Source organism: Podarcis muralis, chromosome Z, assembly GCF_964188315.1.
Source record: "Podarcis muralis chromosome Z, rPodMur119.hap1.1, whole genome shotgun sequence".
Lineage (NCBI taxonomy): Eukaryota > Metazoa > Chordata > Lepidosauria > Squamata > Lacertidae > Podarcis > Podarcis muralis.
Window position 1 is genome coordinate 15,335,848 of NC_135673.1, and position 21,449 is coordinate 15,357,296.

Consider the following 21,449-nt stretch of genomic DNA (forward strand, 5'->3'; position numbering starts at 1 on the left):
CCCTCTTTTTCCCCAGAAAAAAATTGAAGTTTTTTGGGGGGAAATTTAAAAGTTCAATGTGGAGTAGTTTTACAAATTGCGTGAAACACAGTGTAGGTAAAAGTATTATGCTTGCAATAAAACATGTAACCACCCCCTTTCCCCCAAAAGCAACAAAAAAAGCAAGAAACCATCAATATAAAAAATAATCAGATTTTCCCCTTAGCACCAACAGCAAATAAAGTTAAGATCCACTTCAATATTTAAGCTCCATAGAAGATCTACCCTTTGAGTAGTGCTTTTTTAAAAAACAAAAAAGGTGTTTGGAATATTCAAACTATATCAAACTCCCCCCCCCAATTTTTCTAGAAAAAAACAGCTTCAAAAATAGTGGGGGGATGGACACTGGGGTTTCCTCCCCAATTCCCCCCCCCCCGGCCTTCCCATCTCTACTCCTGACTCCCTAAGCTTCCAGTTTAGTTCATCTGTAACAGTTCTTCTCCTGCTGCAAGGAGATGACAACAGATCAGTGGGTTCTACAAACCACGAGGGAAGGGGATATTCAGGACTTTGCCCACTTACCTCACAACCACTTTGTCATTTCTCCCATGTCCAAAAAGGAGAAAACGCTATGTGGTCCTAACAGCCATTCAGCTGATAATCCATCAATGCCATAGAGCCCATGCCCTGCTACTCAATAATCTTCATAGTCCCAAAGGAGGAGAAGAAAGATTTCAGGGCCATATTGAATTTGAAGAGGGTGAACAGGCACATCTCTCAGACACTGATGCAGCAAGTCACACATTGTTCAACTGGGTGGAGAACTACCTCGCATCTATCACTGAAGAACATGTATTAGGTGCATCCACCAGGGAGGATTGGCAATAAAAGCTATTAAGGATGTTAGTAGAATAAGTCAGTGCATATCCTTATTTGGAAAGTATTAGTTAGCTTGAACATGCTTAGATTAGAAAACTATATAGATCAAAATTTGGAATATTGAAAGAATGTCTCTTTGATTAGCTTAGAGATTAACCTGATGTTACTGTCCTGATGGAAGGTTAGTTATGTAAAAAAAAAGAAAGAAAAAAGGTTATTATGTAAAATGACCTGTAGGAAAATCTGGACCAGCATGTCATGTCATGGCTGATGTAGAGTGGACCATGTGGAACTGGTTATATACTTAGCGCCATGTAAGCGGTGTATGGAGAAGTATAAAATCTGTCTTGAAACCTGTGATTAGCACAGTACCCACTATTCTATGGGATTGTCCTTTACTGCAGCAAATTTAATAAAAAGTATTGTCTTGCTGGAATTCGTTCACTGAGGTCCAGCTCTGAGGGCCTTATGGTGCTTCCCTCACTGAGAATTGAGGTTACAGGGAACCAGGCAGAGGGCCTTCTCAGTGGTGGCGCCTGCCCTGTGGAACGCCCTCCCATCAGATGTCAAGGGAACAACTTTCCAACTTTTAGAAGACATCTGAAGGCAGCCCTGTTTAGGGAAGTTTTAAATGTTTAGTGTTTTGTTTTATTTTTAATATTCTGTTGGGAGCTGCCCAGAGTGGCTGGAGAAGCCCAGCCAGATGGGTGGGGTATTGATTGATTGAGTTCCTTACGTGGGAATGAACCTGAGAGGTGTTCGAGCAGCTTTGGTACATCCTATCCAAGGATCCCCACCCCCCGGGCATGGAAATATGACATTGGAACTGTTGGGAAACTGCCAGGGAGATATTGTCCATCATGGCCCCAAGCCGGCTGCCGAACGTCCATCGATCTCCCGTAGCCAGGCAGATCCAGCAGTTAGCGACACAAAGCCTCAGAAATAGATTGCCACATTCCAGGCTTGTGCACACTGTTCTTTATCAGCAGAAACCACAGCCAGAAAGCTTGCACCGCAGAAGAGAGCATAATTTACAGACTTTATTTAGCGTTGAACAGAACAAAGGAAAAACATGACCGTTCTGAGTCAGTGACTCCGACCGACTGAAATCGAAAGGAAACAGCAAACATAAACATCCTCAACAGGAAATACGCAGACTCTGTGACTCACAAGCCTGCTCTCTCTCTTAAGGTGGAACGGAAATATCCTAACATCCTCCCCCTTTCCGTGTAACCTGTAGTACCTGTGGTTCACCCAATTGCAACCTCTGTGTGTAAACCTTAAGTTGTTCTTTGTTAACAACCTTAGACAACAGATCAGCAGGAATTTCATTTCCTGCCATGTAGGACACCCGAATCAGTCCCTTTTGAATACACTCTCTTGCACGATGTAGCTTAATCTGCAAGTACTTGGTTCTTTGCTTGCAACTCTCGGAGTTCAGCAAAGCCAAACATGATCTATTGTCTTGATACACTTGTATAGGACATTTCACAGAAACCCCGATGTCCTTAAACAGTTGCATCAACCATTCACAATCCATGAGTGAAAATGACAGAGCATTGAGTTCTGCTTCACAGGAACTTAGGCTCACTGTTGTTTGCTTCTTGCACAACCAGTCAAACAGGCAGTGGTTGTACATGTAGCACACACCAGAAGTGCTTGTACCATCCGTGGTGTCACTTCCAAAACTTGCATCTGCAAAGATTTCAAGACCTCCAGTCTTCTGACTGGTGAACCTCAGCCTATAGTGCATAGTCCCTTTCAAATAGCGGGCTATGCGCTTCAGAGCTTTCCAATCCTGAACCGTAGGATTGTTGGCATGTCTGCTAAGCAGATTACAGCTTACAGCTATGTCAGGTCTTGAACATCTGGCAATGAAATTCAGCTTGCCTAGAACGCATCTGTATAGCGTTGTGTCAGAAAACGCTTCAGCAGTACTGTCTACCTGGTAACCTGTCACCATCGGTGTGTCTGCTGGGTTTGCATCAACCAAATTCAACCTGGTTAATACATCAGCAATTTTCTGTGTTTGGTGTACCAGAAAATTACCTGCTTGGTCCTTCTCCACCTGCAGAGAAAGATAGTTGGATACCTCACCAAGATCCTTCATGTCAAAGTGCTCCTTCAGTTGAGCTAGGGTGCTTTGGTAGAAAGCCTGATTCTTCCAAAACATCAGAAGATCATCAACAAAACATAAACAATACAGTTTGTTTTGCCCCTCCTCCTTGACAAACACACATGGATCAGCTTTGCCCTGGTGAAAACCTAGAGAAAGCAACGTTTCAGTGAGTTTTGTGTTCCAACACCTAGCACTCTGCTTGAGACCATATAAGGATTTCCGCAGTTTACAGACCATTCCCTTCTGTATCTGCATCCCGTCAGGTGGAAGCATAAACAGCTCCTCGTTCAAAATCCCGTACAAAAAAAGCTGTATTAATGTCATGATGAGAAACATGCAGTTTCTCCTCCGCAGCAATCTTGAGCATCAGCCGAATGCTCTCATATTTGACGGTGGGTGAGTAGGTCTCGTGGTAATCCTGTCCTGGTACCTGTGAAAAACCTCTGGCAACCAATCTGGCTTTGTGTCTGACTACCTTGCCATTCTGGTCTGTCTTGGCCTTGAAGACCCATTTGCTGCCAACCAGTCTCATACCTGGGACTACCGGTACCAGCTCCCAAGTGTGGTTCCTGTTCAAGGAATCAACTTCAGCCTTCATGGCATTAAGCCAAGGCTCAGCATCTTTAGAGGTTAACTCCTGAACCTCTTTGAAGCTTGAAGGTTCCCACACCTTCTCTGAGCTACTAAGAACTGCAGTTGCCGTCTTAGCAAACTCATCAGCAAATCTCTTTGGAGGTCTGCCTTTGGTCGCCCTTTCAGACCTACGTACTAGACGCAAGTCTTCTGGACTCATCTCCTCTTTCTTAGGAGAAAAATGACCAATGGTGAACAGTGGTTCTTCCAGTTCATTGTCAGACGCATCAGATGGTCTGACTGAGGCCTTTGCACTCTTGTAGTCTGCTGTGTCATCACTCTCACTGACATCAGCAGCAGCGCCACCCACTGAACTGGAATCCGAACTCTGATCATCATCATCATCATCATCATCCTCAGCAGCTTCCTCAGCTTTCGCTGCTTGCTTGACATCACCTTCATCCTCCTCTGGGTAACTCTGGAAAATTCCCACATTTTCCCCCCACTTTGGATTGTACTCAACACTCCTTGTGAACTTTATGGATTTAGAGTTAGTCATCCATACCCTGTATGCACCTTTTTCGTACCCCATGAACAAACCATGTGCCCCACGCTTCCCAAGCTTGTTGGTTTGTGAGGTGCGTACCCACATGTCAGAACCAAAAATTTTCATGTGTTTGGTGTTGGGTTTCTTGCCAAACATCTTCTCATAGGGGGTACAACCAATGGGTGATGACAATCTGCGATTATAGGAGTAAACCAGATTCCCCAAAGCCTCCCCCCAAAACTTATCAGGGAGATTGGCATCATGCAACAAGGTTTTCATTCCTTGCAGCAATGTCTGATTTGCTCTCTCCGCAAGCCCATTCATCCATGGCGATCTGGGGGTTGACATGTCATGCTGGATTCCCTTCTCAGTCAGGAAAGCTTCAAACTGCTGAGAAGTGAATTCCCCGCCCCGATCGGTAAACAGACAGGAAATACGTTTACCGTGAGCATTCTCCAACCAAGCACAGAATGCCTTAAACTTCGGAAACGCTTGCGATTTCTGTTCGAGCAAAAACACATGAATGTACCTAGAAAAAGAATCAATTAGAACCATGAAGAACCTTGCTCCTCCTAAAGAGGGCGTAAGTGGCCCAACCAGGTCTGCGTGCACTAGCTGGTAGGGCTTGGAAGCCTGCCTGCTAGACTCTTTGCCTTTTGGAGCAACCTTCACCTTGTTCTCTGCACAAGATACACACTTCATGTGAAATTTACAGGGTTTGATGTTCAAACCCTCAACCACCTCTGGCATCTTGGCCAGTGCCTTCCAGGAGAGGTGACCAAACCTTCGATGCGCTTCATGAATGCAACCTGCATGAAGAACTTTGTTAGTTTGTGCAACACAACAAGAATCAGCATTAGATACAACAGCAGTGTCATCATAAGTTATATGGAACAAACCATCCATAAACTTTGCATGCAAATAGTCCTCTTTGCCTTTACTGATGACACAGACGCTCCTCTTGAAGGAAATCTGAAAACCACGTCCAGTAAGCTGCGGGACGCTCAACAAATTGCTTGCAGCTCCAGGAACATACAGAACATTACTGATGGTTGTATGCAAACTTGCAAGTTTCACAGTCCCTTCTCCTGCAATTTGCAACGTCCTTCCATCAGCCAGGTGGATCTCACCTTCCTGAGGCTTGAAGGAGATAAACAGGTGGCGATCCTTCGAAATATGGCGGCTGGCACCTGAATCGGTAATAAACCTGCCTTTGGCTGTTGGAGCAGTCTTTACAGCAAGCAAACCCTTGTTTTCCACTGACTTGGGCTTTTGCAGCTTGCCCCCCTGCTGCTCCTGGCCAGCAGACGTGCCTTTAGCCTTTGGTGAAGCTGTGCCAGCAAACATCGCTTTGTTTTTCCCTGGCGCGGGCTTTCCACCCCCCTTCTGCTTCGGGCCACCTGCAGGCTTTTTCTTTTGTTTATTTCCAGTCTTTGGACAAAACCTCTGAGTATGACCTTGGTTCCCACAGTTCCAGCACTTCACAGCTGCCAACGCTTTGGCTCCCCCTGGAGGCTGGAATGCTGTCCCACTTTGCTCCCCCTGAAGCGCACAAGCCGACTCAGCTGCATTCCTTCTATCATATTCGTTTTGCAAAGTCGCCAAGACCTTTGTAGCAGTGAGGTCTTGTGCTGGGAGGGTCGCCAGCTGACTTGCCACGGCATGATAGCTTTCATCCAGGGAGTCCAGGATGAGAATTGCAAACAGTGACTCAGGCATATTGAAACCTCTCTGAGTCAATTCCTGTCTGAGATGCTGCAAATGTAAAACGTGGGCTCTAAGATCTTCCCCTGGCTCTAAACGCTTCCTGTGCAGTTTTCTGAAATAAAGCAACACAGACCCAGCCTCTTGTCGGAGATGACAGGCTTTAAGCCCGTCCCACATCTCACGGGCAGTTGCCTTGCCAGCCAAGGTGATTAACTCTTCAGGAGCTACTGAGAGCAAAATTATCCCCATGGCTCTCGAATCCTGTGCCTTCCACTCATCTGTCACAGGGGCTGGGGGGTTCTCAGAAATGGTATTCCACACTCCAAGCCTTCTCATCTGGCCCTCACAGTACCTTGCCCAGGTCTGATAGTTGTGGCCATTTAGCTTCGGTGGACACGGAGCTACTTCTGAGGATTGTAAAAGATCCATCTCAGGTCTTTACGTGAGCCCAAGTCTTTATGCCTTCAAAGACTTATTATCTCGGCAGCCCATTAATCACGAACTCCCTGGCTTGGCTCCCAGGCCAATTAAGCCTTGCCGGAGTTCAAAGGCTCCTTGTTGAGGTAAACAGAAAAGCCTCCGCTCTCGCTGCTTTCGCTTTTCACATACCTCTCAAACGCAGTCTGTTGCAGCTGTACTCTCCTGTAGGTGCTGTGAATCTGGGCCCGAAACCTTGTTGTTGGGAAACTGCCAGGGAGATATTGTCCATCATGGCCCCAAGCCGGCTGCCGAACGTCCATCGATCTCCCGTAGCCAGGCAGATCCAGCAGTTAGCGACACAAAGCCTCAGAAATAGATTGCCACATTCCAGGCTTGTGCACACTGTTCTTTATCAGCAGAAACCACAGCCAGAAAGCTTGCACCGCAGAAGAGAGCATAATTTACAGACTTTATTTAGCGTTGAACAGAACAAAGGAAAAACATGACCGTTCTGAGTCAGTGACTCCGACCGACTGAAATCGAAAGGAAACAGCAAACATAAACATCCTCAACAGGAAATACGCAGACTCTGTGACTCACAAGCCTGCTCTCTCTCTTAAGGTGGAACGGAAATATCCTAACAGGAACACCAGTGAAGGTCCAGTTTCTGCAGGGGGTTGGAGGGGATCCTATGCACCCTGGGGTAGTTTGCATAGTTGGCTGTGTGGTTGCATGCATACACTGTTTTTTAGTATTTTCTCTAATTGAATACAGTGGTGCCTCGCAAGACGAAAAGAATCCGTTCCGCGATTCTCTTCGTCTTGTGGTTTTTTCGTCTTGCGAAGCAAGCCCATTAGCGGATTAGCGCTATTAGCGTCTTAGCGGGCTTAGCGGATCAGCTGATAAGCGGCTTAGCAGATCAGCTGTTAAGCGGCTTAGCAGATCAGCTGGTAAGCGGCTTAGCGATCAGCTGTTAAGCGGCTTAGCGGATCAGCTGATAAGCGGCTTAGCGATCAGCTGTTAAGCGCCTTAGTGGATCAGCTGATAAGCGGCTTAGCGGCTTGGGGAAAAAGTGGGGGGGAGGAAAAAAACCCTGCAGGAACTCGCAAGACATTTTCGTCTTGCGAAGCAAGCCCATAGGAAATTCGTTTTGCGAAGCACCTCCAAAACGGAAAACCCTTTCGTCTAGCGGGTTTTCCGTCTTGCGAGGCATTCGTCTTGCGGGGCATCACTGTACATTCTAGTTTGGTGTTGAAACACTCTCTCCTCAGTTCAGTTTAATACAGTAGTACTCTCCTGCTCCAAACATGTGGGCATTCCACCTCCCTAGGCAGCAAAATTTTGCTGCCAGAGGACAGTTGATCAGCTGCAGCAGGCAGCATGAAATACTTGCAGGGACTATAGGTTGCCCATGGATTCAGCATCAAGCCAGTTCCTTAATTTAGCCAGGTTCATTCATTTCATTTGAAGTTTACTCTGAGTAAAACATAATTTGAATACAAACTTGCTCACTGATTTTATGGCAATTCCTGTATTGCTTGATACTGGGTTTTTATTTTTCCCCCTCATGTACTCAACATTTTCATTTTTTAATTTACGTGTTTTCATTGACTAAATATTATTTCCCATCTCAGCGTGTTTTGACTTGTCTGTTTCAGATGAAAGTAACAGTCCCTTCTGGCCTGCACTCCACTGCTTCATGGTGATCCTGGATAAGCTTGGGTCCAAAGTGTGGGGGCAGCACATTGATCCAAGTGAGGCATTTCAAACTATTAACAACAGTGTGAGTTATAATAAAGAAATAGAGAATATTCGCCAAAGGTGCAAGAGGTCAGTCCTTTATCCTTTTATTACTGTTTTTATAATACAGCATTTTGGAAGCCAGTGTGATATCCTTCAATTCTTGCTGAGCAATTGGCCGTTCTGGCTGGGGCTGATGGGAATTGTCCATCAACATGTAACTATATTAGTTACCACTGGATTAAGATTAAACATAATTGATATAGGTTAAATGTTATCTAGGGACGCGGGTGGTGCTGTGGGTAAAAGCCTCAGCGCCTAGGGCTTGCCGATCGAAAGGTCGGCAGTTCGAATCCCCGCGGCGGGGTGCGCTCCCGTTGCTCGGTCCCAGCGCCTGCCAACCTAGCAGTTCGAAAGCACCCCCGGGTGCAAGTAGATAAATAGGGACCGCTTTCTAGCGGGAAGGTAAACGGCGTTTCCGTGTGCGGCTCTGGCTCGCCAGAGCAGCGATGTCACGCTGGCCATGTGACCCGGAAGTGTCTCCGGACAGTGCTGGCCCCCGGCCTATAGAGTGAGATGGGCACACAACCCTAGAGTCTGTCAAGACTGGCCCGTACCAGCAGGGGTACCTTTACCTTTACCTTTTAAATGTTATCTGCAAATCAGTTAAAGGCTTTGCTTAAAATATTTTCAAGTGTTCCAGTTAAAATACCTACCAATAAAACTCACTCACTGTTTAAATTGTAATTTGTTTTTGTTTTAGTTCTAATACTAGTTTTTATAAATATATTGTGTTTTGTGGGGATGGTTATCTGTAAAAAGTTAACTACAACATTGATTTTAATCATGAGTTTCTTGATTGGATTTGTGTTGTGTTCATGTATTGTGACACCTATTAATTTTATGAAATGTGGTTCCTGCAGAAAATATATCAGTGGAACAGTTTCCATCTAACATCATTGGATGAGCTATGTTGCTCATGCCCATTTTGTGGGTGTTGTGGTATTTCTTCCAAAGCCACTTAAGGAGCCTATGACTTAGTGAGGTTGTCTTTCCTGCATTTACAAATCATGGTGCCTCCATGGTGTGTATGTGAACTATGGTTTGTTCCAACGTGCCTTAGGTTGTCTCACAGATGAGCAAGCAAACCAGTTTCTTTCTACAGAGCTTACAACAAGCCATGTTTCATAAACCTACAAGAAATTTTAGTGCCAGATTGGAATCAACCAAAGCAAGCTGTGGTTAGTCAGCTGAGCTGGGTTCCAACTCTGGAAAGAAATTAGTAGAGGAGTTTGACCAGAGGTCGCCCTCCACTGAACTCCCCAGAGACACAGGCTTCAGTTGAAAAGTAGGCCTTTGTTAGTACAAATGTACTTAGGGTCAGTCTCTTAAAAAATACTGGAGAAGACTGCGTTTTGGGGCTTTCAAACGTTATTTCTACTTCACCAGTCATAGGATTACAGCAGACTTTCCCATCACAGTTACAACTCATTGACACCATTCTAGACCAACCAGAGATCCTTTTGCTCTTCTGTTTAGCCCATCTCAACCTCCTCATCTTATTATACATTTTTTTAAGGGTAACCTTTTTTAAGGGTGTTTTTGAGTAATTTCTCTTATTAGCTGTTTATCAACATCTGTTTTCCATTATCTGTGATTCATTTATCAGGTTAAATATAAGTACTGCTATGCTTAGCAGTCCTTTCACTATTGCCATACTGATTATCTGCTTACTTTCCTTCAGAGTTCGTTCCCTCATTGTACCAGGTGCACATAACCTCTTAGTTAAATACAGTGTTTTTTTCCTTACTAGAAGAGCTTAGTTAATCTTCATACACATATGCTGGATACATAATATGGAGTCCTAAAGGCTCAAAGTGGATTCAAACAAGATGAAGAAAAATGGAGATTTCTTCTTTGCAACCATCTGTGGTTTAGAGTTAAATTTGAGTGAAATCCTGATTGCTCTGGCTTAAGTGAATTAGCTTTCACTAAGGCAGTTAGTTTAAGTCTGAGAGCAATTTAAGTACTCTTTATGACAAATGTAACACTATAATTATCTGCATAGTCTTTGGGACTCAGGGTCAGAGGAGGAAATAACACTGACCTTGATTACATATTCTTCTGTTCTGTTCTCTCTCTCCCCCCCCCCAGCAGTCGTGAGCTTTAAGAATGATGTAAACTACACATTTAAATAAATAGCTTTTGGCTTAAATGCTTTGCTTTCTTAATGTTTTCAAAGGACTAGATCTGTGCCACTATCAGATTGTGAAGATGAAATGGTCACCTGCAGCCAACTGGTGTATGATTACCGCCTAGAAAAGCCACAGAAGGTACCTTGCATGTTGATCTAATTTATTGTCTCCTTCCATGGTTGAAATATGGTTATGGGGGCAGCTCCAGAGTATAGCTGGAGAGAAGAATCAAACCACATCTGTCCTCTAGAACAAACACTTTTCATTTTCAAAGGCTGGATCCTGGTGTTCGTTTGAAGGGTGGTTTCTTACTGGCAACAGAATTCAGCCTCCTGAAAACTTTGGTTTTTTTTATTAAAAAATGTAGACCTGTTGCACTCTGGATGATGCTAGGCTACAACTCCCATCGTCTCTGATCATTGGCCATGCTGGCTGAGGCTGATGGAATTTTGAGTCCAGCAACATCTGAAGCGCAACAAACCCCCTTTCCTGTCATAGTAAAATCATGTGAGGATGGCATCTGTAAATGCGGGGTGGTGGTGGTGGTGGTGGCAGCGGAATGGAGAACATGCTGTTAAAACAGTGACTTCTTGTTTCAGGTTACCGGGCAGAAATCTGCTGCTTGTCCTAATTACTTCCCTGACTTGTATGAAGATATGAAAACATTAATTGATGCATTCCAGGCTGACTTTGGCCAAGACATACAGTTGCACAGCAGCACTTTTCTATGGCTTATCCCTTTCATCCACTCCCTTATGGGCCTCAGGGAGCTGGGGATTGGCTACAGCGTACAGGTTGTGAGCCACCTGTGTTTAAAAACGGATGTCTCTGAGAACTCTGCTGAATCCTATGACAAAGTATCTCAGTTCTTTATTTGGGTCCTGGTGATCGTGATTCAACTCCACCTTAAGAAAAAGTGCCTGAGTTCTCTGTGGGTCAGCGCGGAAAAATGGGTGCGGACAGTGGTAGCATGGGCCAAGCTTCCACGTGCAGTGTTCATGGCTGGCATTGAGAGAAGGGCGGCCAGGAGCTGCTTAATAAGCACAGCTACATCACCATCTCTGGAAACAGAGTCTGTGCAGTCTTTCTGCATGAAACTGATTCGTAATATCCTGAAGGAAGGCTTACATGATGTGAAGACTCCCGTTTGTAAGCAGTTCTTTCTTGAACTCAACTTGCTTCTCCGTAACCGCATGAACTTGGAGCTGAGTCCCAAGCAGACTCAAGAATTGCAGAGTACTCTGAAGCATATCATAAGGACCATGTGGATGAAATCAGGACCTTCTTCCCCCATCGTGGAGAGCTTTCCCATTGGTGTAAATGAAAGACAGGAAGACATGCATCCAGTGAATATGTGTAATGAGCACCCACCTCACTTGTCAGCAGCAAGGAAGGATGAAGTCTGCCAAGAAGGCCAAGTACAAGAGGGCTCCATGTTAGCAAACAGATACACGTATGTTCAAAAAACCATGAGCTGTCACCAGACACTAGGGATAGACATAAAGGTTGAGAACATCTGGTCAGGGGTGGAGAGACCCAGAGCTTCCAGTCCTCTGATGACAAAGAATGATGACAGCAGTGATGCTTTGGAGAAAAGTGTTGATCAGAATGACCTTACAAGCCAAAGGAAACCTCTGAGACCTCTGATACCCGACTTCAAGGAGAGGTTGAGACATCTTTTTGATAAGTATAGAATCAGCACCATGCTGGAGTCAAAAACAAAGGAGGAACAGTCAGTTAGAGACCAAAGGAAAAGCCAGGAAGGGCCAAAGAGTGATATTGTTGCAGGTAGCGCTGGCAACACATCAGATCCATTGCTCTGCAAATCGGGGGCAGGCTCAAGCAAGTCTTTTCTTAGTCTGTCAGCCTGTATGAAAAATAAGTGCAAGGATACGGCTTTGGGTTTTGAAACAGGGCAGTCTGGTTCTGAAGAAGGCAGCAGTGATGACATGAAGGAGACGGTGCCACTTGACATTGTGGTGAGGAATCAGAGGAATGAATTTGACGCAGCTGTCGCTGTCACTTCAACTAACACAGCAACAGATCCCCAAATTAACATAGACTTCAATAAAGGCACCTTCACTGTTTACACCAAAGAAACTAGTTTCCCCATTGACTCTAGGCAGGAAAGCAGCAAGAAAGGCATGGGCTCTGTTCAATCTCAGTCTTCCAGTGAAGACTGCCCTTCTAAGGCAGCAAAGGGACCAAGCTATACAATTATTATTTCTGATTCTTCAGAAGAGGATGAAAACCAAGGGAACACTAGTAGAGAGAGCAGAAACGATACAACATGTGTGTGCCATGAGAAGCAATCCAGTGCACAGGGGCAAGAGCCAATGAATTCCTCACCAACAAATGCGGAACATGAATCACAGTTGTTTGAGTTCGAATCAGAAGCTGAAATTTACTCAGAGTGGCAGGACAGCCAAACTAATGAGGAACCGACAGAGGAGGAGAACCTTTTAGTGGAGACAGACAATGGCCACAGAGCCACTGACTTGGAAATAAATTACTGGGGTTATGAGTCGAACCCTCATTGGTTTAATGCCACTGAAGAAGCAAAAGAGGACCATGTGCAAAACAGTGAAACTAAAACAAAGCCACATACACCGGCTCAGAAGGTCAACATTAGCAGCAGAAATGCAATGTGTTGCTCGACTTCCACAGGGATGGATGCAGGGTGTTCCAGACACATAGATCCATCAGCACCTACTGCTCCTTCAGAGTCAGCATCTGCTGTCAAAGAATCTACTATTCAGCCAAAGAAGGCACCACCACAGGCAGAACCAGCAAGATCTACTCCTGCTGTGGTGCCACCTGCCAAAGTCCACCATTTTCCACCCCCAACCTCACTGACAGAGAATCTTGGCCTGTCAAAGAAAGTCCGTAGAGCAGCTGAACTATCTCAGCGCACACAGGACAGTCTTGCTGAGTTGCGTCGTCATGGGGAAATTGCTGGCAGGGTAGATGTTGCACAGAAAAGAACATCACAACTAATAAATGCTTCACACCTAACTACTAAAAATAGAAAAATGCTTTCTTGCCAAGAACTTCAGTTCTATAGGCAGGCAAGGCCTAAAGAGAGAGAGAAGGGTCAGCACACTCAAAGAGGAAACCCAAGTTCCTCAATCCTTGAAGCTACAGCTAGTAAAACCAATCCCTTGACTTCTACCGATTCCTCCTCTAGCTCTTGTGATGAGGATGTGGCTTTGAAAGAGGGAGAGCCACAATTGAATGAGAACATTGAAGATGACAACTTGTTTCTTACACAGTCCGATCCAGTGGACATGGAGCTGTGTTCACAAATAGAAAGTGGCAGTAACCCCACACACATGGAAGTCAGTGTATCTGCAAGCCCACTACAGGATGCTAATGAGATATGCAAGGAAGCAGGTTCTAAAAGAGCAGCTGAAGCAGAGGCTCACGGCGCAAGCTGTTCTGCTGGTGGCCCACAAGACAATGCGTCTGCCAAGACTTTTGCACCCCCTAGGCTCTCCACGGTGAAAATCTTCAGCGTTTCTTCCCGGAACACAAACCTCACCAAGGAGCTCGAGAGCATCCCAAAGCCCCCAGCAGTTCCAAAGAGCAAATCATATTCCTTCATGCCCCCCACCTCAAAGGGGAATGGATTGCAGTCCCAAATCCCCATGCCGAACAGCATTCTCCAACCACAGAATTCGAACAACGTCCCTCAGTTGCTAAATGTGCAAAATAACTCCAATGTGTATACTGGTGGGGTGCTGCCTGCCTGCAGACCTGTTTCCTGGCATGAAATGAATCCACGCTTCACACAAGCAAACAGCGTGAATGCCCAGCAGAGAAGTCCTGCCATATTTAGCAGAGAAATCCTGAAGTGGAACTATGACATGTTTGCACAGTTCAGTCAGTTTGGGCCACCAGCTTACCTCCTCCAGTCTGTTATGACTTCTGTTCCAGCCACTTTTAACAATTACAATGACTACTTCAATACTTTCTTCCCCTTAATGATGCTAAATACCTTTGAAACAGTAAGTAAAGTCTCCCTCAGCTCTTTGTAGTCTGGTGGCCACTTTTAACTGGAGTCTTTTGGCTAGTTTCAGGGAGGCCCACCTGGCTTAAAGAAACACATTTTTAATTGATTTTCAGACCGTTATGTAAGCAGAATAAGTGAACAATAACAACAATAATATAATAATAACTTGACATATCTAAAACAAGTCAAGGCAGATAGAAGAACCACCATAAGAAGTAATGACACCCAACTTTAAATCATGACATATTTCTCTGGTGTAAGGAAAGATCATTACATGTCCATCTTTGAACGGAGTAAAAATGTTCAGGGTCCTCCTTCCCCTTGCAGACCCATAATTTAGGCTTTTTACACCATGGAGAAATATTCAAGCTCTGTAATGTTTTCCATTGTTGGAACTACGGAAATCTAGGCTGCTGCCAGCACCCATGTTTAACATTCCTTGGAGCAAAAAGTCTTAATCATTTCTGCCCACATATTTATCAAAGAAAATTTAAACAGGTATTTCTTGATCCCAAACCAGAATGACTTGCGGGCATTCCCACCAAAGGTGGAAAATGTCCCTTTGGTCCCACGGTCCTGCCAACTGTTCCATGCTATAGTAGAAGTAATGTGGGATAATTGTGCTGGTGCACAGTGCCACTGGTGTGCTATTTTAAAGTGCATTCTTGGGCATGTGCAAATACAGGTTGGACAGTCTAGAGTTCCATAGCTTTATATTCAGCATTTTCTGTACAAAGAAGTCTTTTTAAGAAGACACACTTGTAAGGAGAATACATACCTTAGTTGGTGGACCCTTCAGGAAGTGCATTGGAGGTGGTTGGGAGCTGCTGCATGCCAGCAGTGGACAGGACCAGAGTTAGCAACAGAATGCCCCATTTTTCTCTTTCCTCTCCTCTTCCCTTCCTACCTCCACTGCAATTCCACTTAGGCTACATCTTCACCATACATTTAAATCAGTATCATACTACTTTCTTTTTATTAAATTATTTTTTATTAATTTTTAATAACAATCCAATGTAGGCCACATTAATGCAATACCAAATCATGCCAAATCACAATACAATCAAAAGAGCCAATTAATCAGTTCCAAATTAAACATTTTTGAACGACTTCCCATGTTCCGGCTATCAGGAGTTGATGTCATTCCTTGGTCCTGCACCAATTCTCTTAATTAGTCCAAGTTCCACAATTCCGATCTTAATCCTTTATTTTAACAGCCACTGATGTGATGACTTTCGATCATATTTAATAAATCCCTCATAAATCTCATTTTACAACAAATTCAGAGGTTTATTCTCCAGGGTACATTCCTGTGCCTCCTGGTTCTTCCATGTAGTATAAACCCTCTCTTCTAGCTCTGCTGAACTCCAGGTGGTTATGTTTGCTACAGTGGTGGAGCCACTTTGCCCAGGACCCGACTCCACTGGTGGTTGATGCAGGCACCACACCTTTGGAACCAATTCTCTACAGCCTGCCTGCCCCTGACCAACTAGAATTTCTCCCTTATTCTACCCAAGGGTCTTTGCTACACCAGAGTGCCCCAGCTTCTTTAGCTTTGTTAGCGTGTGGTGCTGATAATGCCAAGGTTGCAGGTTTGATCTCCATATGGGACACCTGCATATTCCTAAATTTGCAGGGGTTTGGACTAGATGATCCTCAGGGTCCCTTCCAGCTCTATGATTCTGTGACACAACTAGCTGCCACCTTGCCCAGCCCCAGTGGTTTCTACCCATTATCTGTATAGTATGTCATCCGTGAGCTCTAGACTCGTCCATTGAGACCAAAAGGCCTTCATGGTGGTGTTGGGTGGGGACACAACTCCTCAGGGTGGAAGAGCCCAAGAATTAATTTTTCACTTACACAAAGCATTGATGTCTGGATCACCCCTTTGTAAAGTCTAGTGGATGGAAGAGCACTCTTCATAGCTGCTGTTAAGCCAAAGCTTGCTTTTTCTTGTAAGGTGGCACAAGATTGGATAGAGAACCAGAAATGGAAAGACAAAAGGAATTTCCATTTAACTTTGCTGAACTTCAGTCTGGACACAAATGAAGCAGATTTTACAGGTGAGTGAGAATTTCACTGCATATAAACAAACAGGCAGTAAAAATTTGGTTCTGTTTTCAGTAGTGGTTGAAGTAGATAGCAAATGCTTGTTTAGCAAAGGCGAGATTGCTGGGGTAAGCAGACAAGTGCTATTATACTTCTTTCTGCCTGCATAATTTTTGCTTTTTTTGCCCACACATGTTGATGGGTGTTTTAGACCATTTTCAGTTTTGCACTGATCTGAATTTTTAAAAAAGAAAGGTTTATACCAATAATTTTATTGTTTTATATCTTGTGTATAAAAGAAGTATTAAACCTTGAGGTGGGTGGGTATAAATTTTGGGAAATAAAATAAACCAATATCCCATGCCCATGACCCAAGCAAACTGAACTCCAGGTGCTGTAAAGGATTAAATAAATAAAAAACTAACGCTATTTCATAAAAACCCCCAAAACAAAACAGGGATTGAGGAGTGGTATGCCTGTTTTATCTCAACACCTTGATTGCTTTATATGTCTCTAAAACTGTTCTTATCAGGTCATACAAATGAACCGAGAGAAAAACCTCATACAACTAAATTGACGAAAGATTTATTAGGCTGGGTCACAGGTGTAACTGAAAACACCTGAAATTCAAAGCTGAGCTTCAGCAACTTGTGGTTGACATGTATCTTTTTACTGAGGGTTTGGTAACATTAAAGCCATATCCATATGTGGCTAGATGCTTGCATATTTTTATTCTGTGTTCAAATTATTTTTCCAGCTAACCTCTCGGAGAGCAATTTGGGGAGACAGTACCCAAAGCAAGATGACTTTGTGGTCTTAACAGTGTATGAAAAGCAAGCCTTTCATAGCAACCCTGGCAAGGCAGAAAGCCACCCAGTGTGCCACGTTGGTTACGTCACTCGGTTTTATTTTAGTAAGTTTTTTAAAACTAACTTGTCAGTGGGGAAAAGAATTACCTTAGCCAACCATTTGTGTCATTAATTCTTTTGATTTGGGATGTGGGGTTCCTATCTGCTATTTGAGCGTGGAATTCTAGCTCGGCCCAGATATTGCAACAAGCTTTGTGGTTAAGAAAAATTACCGTATTTTTTTGCTCCATAAGACGCACTTTTTTCCTCCTAAAAAGTAAGGGGAAATGTGTGTGCGTCTTATGGAGCGAATGCGGTGGGGGCAGGCAGGAAAAGCCCCCAAGAGTCGCACACAAGCTCTGTGCGGCTCTTGCGGGTTTTTCTCCAGGAGGGAGAAGGGACTGACGTGGCCAGTCAGTCCTTTCTCCCTCCTCATAGAAAAGCCCGCAGGAGCCGCGCGCTCCTTAAAGGGTGTGGGCTTTTGCAGGAGGTGGGGGAATTGCCATAGCCGCGCGCAGCCTATCCCGGCTGGAGAGGCTGCACGTGGCTAAAGAAGCCAAGACAGCCAGCGGGATGGATCCCGCTCACTGTCTTGGCTTCTTTAGCTGCGTGCAGCCTCTCCTGGCCGGAGAGGTTGCGCGCGGCTAAAGAGGAGCAAAAAATACGGTAACTCTAGTTTGATGTAAAGCCGGACTTGTCCAACCATGGTCAGCTGGCAACCCAAGAAATCTAGAGATCATGGTTTGACATCAGAAACAATGGTTTGAAGTGGGGTTGCAAACCATGGTTTTGGGAAATGAATGCCGACAAAGAACTCTAAACCATGTTTGTTAGTATGTATATATACTGGAAATGTTCTCAAACTTTGATTTGGGATGCGGGTGGTGCTGTGGTTTAAACCACTGTGCCGCTTGGACTTGCCGATTGGAAGGTCAGTGGTTTGAGGCCCCACGGCAGGGTGAGCTCCTGTTGTTCGGTCCCAGCTCCTTCCAACCTAGCAGTTTGAAAGCACACATTGCAAGTAGATAAATAGGTACTGCTCTGGTGGGAAGGTAAACAGTGTTTCTGTGCACTGCTCTGGCTTTGCCAGAAGTGGCTTAGTCATGCTGGTCACATGACACGGAAAAACCGCCGGTGGAAGCGGACAAACGCCGGTTCCCTCGGCTTGTAAAGCAAGATGAGCGCCGCAACCCCAGAGTCGTTCGCGACTGGACTTAACTGTCAGGGGTCCCTTTACCTTTACCTTTATATATACTGGAAATGCTCTCAAGCTATGGTTTGGGTTCTAAGTGATGATGAATGCATATAGTATTATTTCTGAATTTTATTCCTGTGTATGTGTCTTTTCTTTTAAAAAATAAACAGAATACAAAGAGCAGGATGTCGTTAATCTGTCTGTCAAGACACAAGGGAATTTGTCCCGTATCGAGAAGAAAGTAATGTGCCTCACCATTTGTTCATTGGCCACCATGCAGCGAATGTTTAAGGCCCTTCTTCTGCTTAACCGAAGCCCTCTAGCCAAAGCCATAATCAACACAGAATATACTGACTTCTCTCTCATGGGCTCAAATGTGGACTCTGAGAATTCTGTAAGTGTTTGAATTGGTTTTAAATGGGCTTAAAGATATTTCCCAGTCCTGATTTAGGGAAGTATAATATCCTTGCTACCCATTACCAAATTGTATGCCAATGAGCCAGGTTTTAAGCTGAAATTTCCTCAGAGATGGGTAGAGAAGGCCAGAGAGAGAGGGGAGATGATATCTGTTTATTTCTACTCCAGCAGCCAACTTTCCTTAGTGGGCTGGGGAGAGGGAGGAACTGAAGTGACAGTTAAATGGTAAGATTAGCAACAAATGGAAGCTCTTTCCTCTACCATCTCCAAGGAAACCTTCAGAATTATGGTTCACAAAGTGCTGCTTTCTGCATGGTGCCCATAACATGGCTACAAATCAGTAGACCATGGGAACAGGGAATGGTCTTTTAGATGTCTTAAAGGGGTGAGGAACTTCAGGTCCAGGGGCCAAATTCCACCCTCCAAGCCTCTGTCCGGCCCTTGCAACTCTCCCCTTCCTTGAATGGTTTTGTTTTGTTTTTTGCCTGGCTGTGATGTGTACTTGAGCTCTGATCAAGCCTCTTGCTTACCTGAATTTGGGATGAGATAAAGTGGTGTCTTCAGTGTGAAGAAGCAACTGTACAAAGGTAAAATGTACTATGTTGTTCTGCCCATATTCATCCCTGGCATGTGGCCTTAGAAGGTTGCTCAAGAAGGAATGTTGTCTCCACCCAAGTGTATAATTCTTCCTACTTCTTTATGTCTCCTTTTTATTATGCATTTTGTGCTCTCATTTTGTATTTTTATGTTGTTACCCTCCCTATGAGCTTCGGATGAAGGGCGGTAGACAAATTTAATCACTCATATAAAAATAGTGGCAATGCATGAACTATGGAGGGACGCGGGTGGCACTGTGGGTTAAACCACAGAGCCTAGGACTTGCTGATCGGGGTGAGCTCTTGTTGTTCGGTCCCAGCTCCTTCGAACCTAGCAGTTCGAAAGCACACATTGCAAGTAGATAAATAGTTACTGCTCCGGCGGGAAGGTAAACAGTGTTTCCGTGCGCTGCTCTGGTTTGCCAGAAGCGGCTTAGTCATGCTGGCCACATGACCTGGAAGCTATACGCTGGCTCTCTCGGCCAATAAAGCGAGATGAGCGCCGCAGCCCCAGAGTCGGCCACGACTGGACCTAATGGTCAGGGGCCCCTTTACCTTTACCTTTATGAACTATGGCCTAGCTCAAAGCAGGAGAATTAGCAAGGTTCGTGTCCCAGGAACCCACATGCTCACACTAAGCCATGGTTTGGCATAGCAGCAGTGTAAACCAAGTCACAGAAATCTCAGGGAATAGAAAGTTCTTGTGAATGACATGCCTTTGTCCTCTCTCCTACTCCACAGTCTTCGTACATGAGAGAATTTAATGAAGATCAAAGGACAGCTATTGAAACAGCTTATGCCCTCGTGACACAGTCCCCTTCACTGCCCAAAATTTGCTTGATCCATGGGCCACCTGGGTCTGGGAAATCTAAGACTATCCTTGGACTCCTTTACTGCATTTTCATCGAGGTGGGTTAGGTCGATAACACCCTGCATGTGCCAGTCCTTGTGAAATGCATGAGAGTAGCTAATAGGCTTAACAACAAATGGCATCCCCGGCTCTCTTATTCTGGTGGCAAATTACAAGATGCAATATTTTATATTGCTTTATTTAATACACTTAGGGTTTTATTTTGAGTTATTGTTGTTAATTAATGGGAAACATAGCTATAATGGTAGTGTATTTGCTCAGCATACAGAAAAGGTCCCATAATTGATCCCTGGCATCCAGGTATAGCTAGGAAAGGGTCCCTGCCTGAAACCTTGGAGGACAACTGATGTCAGTCCATGCACCCTATTGAAGGAGATGGGCCAATATAAGGAAGCTTCCTATGTTCCCATATAAATCTTGTTAAATAAATAAATAGTGGTCCCTCTTATTATATACTGGTTTTAGCCTGGTGCTTTAAAAAAAAAGTAGGGTTGCTTTCTTCTCTTTTTTTATTGGACGTGTTCTTGTCCCTTTACATAATGTCCATTCTGTGTGTGCAAGGAATTGAGCTTTCAGTGAGGCAGCACTTATTCTCTGGAAGTCCCTGCCCAAATTAGGCAAGCATATTTCTTGTACTGTTTCTGCTCAAAACCTTTTCATTTAGGCAAGCCTATCCAGACTGTGGTCTAAACAACAGAGCCTAGGGCTTGCCGATCGGAAGGTCGGCGGTTCAAATCCCTGCGACGGGGTGAGCTCGGTCCCTGCTCCTGCCAACCTAGCAGTTCGAAAGCACATCAGAGTGCAAGTAGATAAATAGGTACTGCTTCGGCGGAAAGGTAAACGGCGTTTCTGTGTGCTGCTCTGGTTCACCAGAAGCAGCTTAGTCTTGCTGGCCACATGACCCAGAAGCTGTACGCCGGCTCCCTCGGCCAGTAAAGCGAGATGAGAGCTGCAACCCCAGAGTCGTCCGCGACTGGACCTAACGGTCAGGGGTCCCTTTACCTTTACCTATCCAGACGTATAATTTTATTATGTACATCTAGTTTTGTATTATTTTAAAAGTTTATTTTTATCTCTTATTTTCATCATTTTATATGTCTGATTATTTGCTATTTTTCTGTTTTTTCTTTAACTTTATTAAACCACTTATATTTTTTTTAAATTAAGCAGCATATAGATCTTGTTTAATTAAAAAAAATCAGAAAAGATGAAAGTCTTATAAATTGCTATGTATTGGGTTGCTCTTAAAGACACAGATGTAAGAGGAGGGACTGGTAAAGAAAAAAATGTATATAGATAACT

The 21,449-nt window shown here is 44.4% G+C and overlaps 1 protein-coding gene across 2 annotated transcripts in view; it reads left to right on the forward strand.

Annotated features, from left to right (window-relative positions):
- SETX (senataxin) overlaps positions 1–21,449 on the forward strand; it is a 66,034-nt gene that overhangs the window by 27,102 nt on the left and 17,483 nt on the right. For both annotated transcript variants that reach the window (XM_028714964.2, XM_028714963.2), the window contains exons 7-13: positions 7,883–8,054; positions 10,207–10,297; positions 10,759–14,166; positions 16,132–16,234; positions 16,978–17,133; positions 18,434–18,657; positions 20,018–20,185. In XM_028714964.2, the coding sequence (XP_028570797.2) occupies positions 7,883–8,054; positions 10,207–10,297; positions 10,759–14,166; positions 16,132–16,234; positions 16,978–17,133; positions 18,434–18,657; positions 20,018–20,185 (4,322 nt within the window). The remainder of the gene's footprint in view (positions 1–7,882; positions 8,055–10,206; positions 10,298–10,758; positions 14,167–16,131; positions 16,235–16,977; positions 17,134–18,433; positions 18,658–20,017; positions 20,186–21,449) is intronic.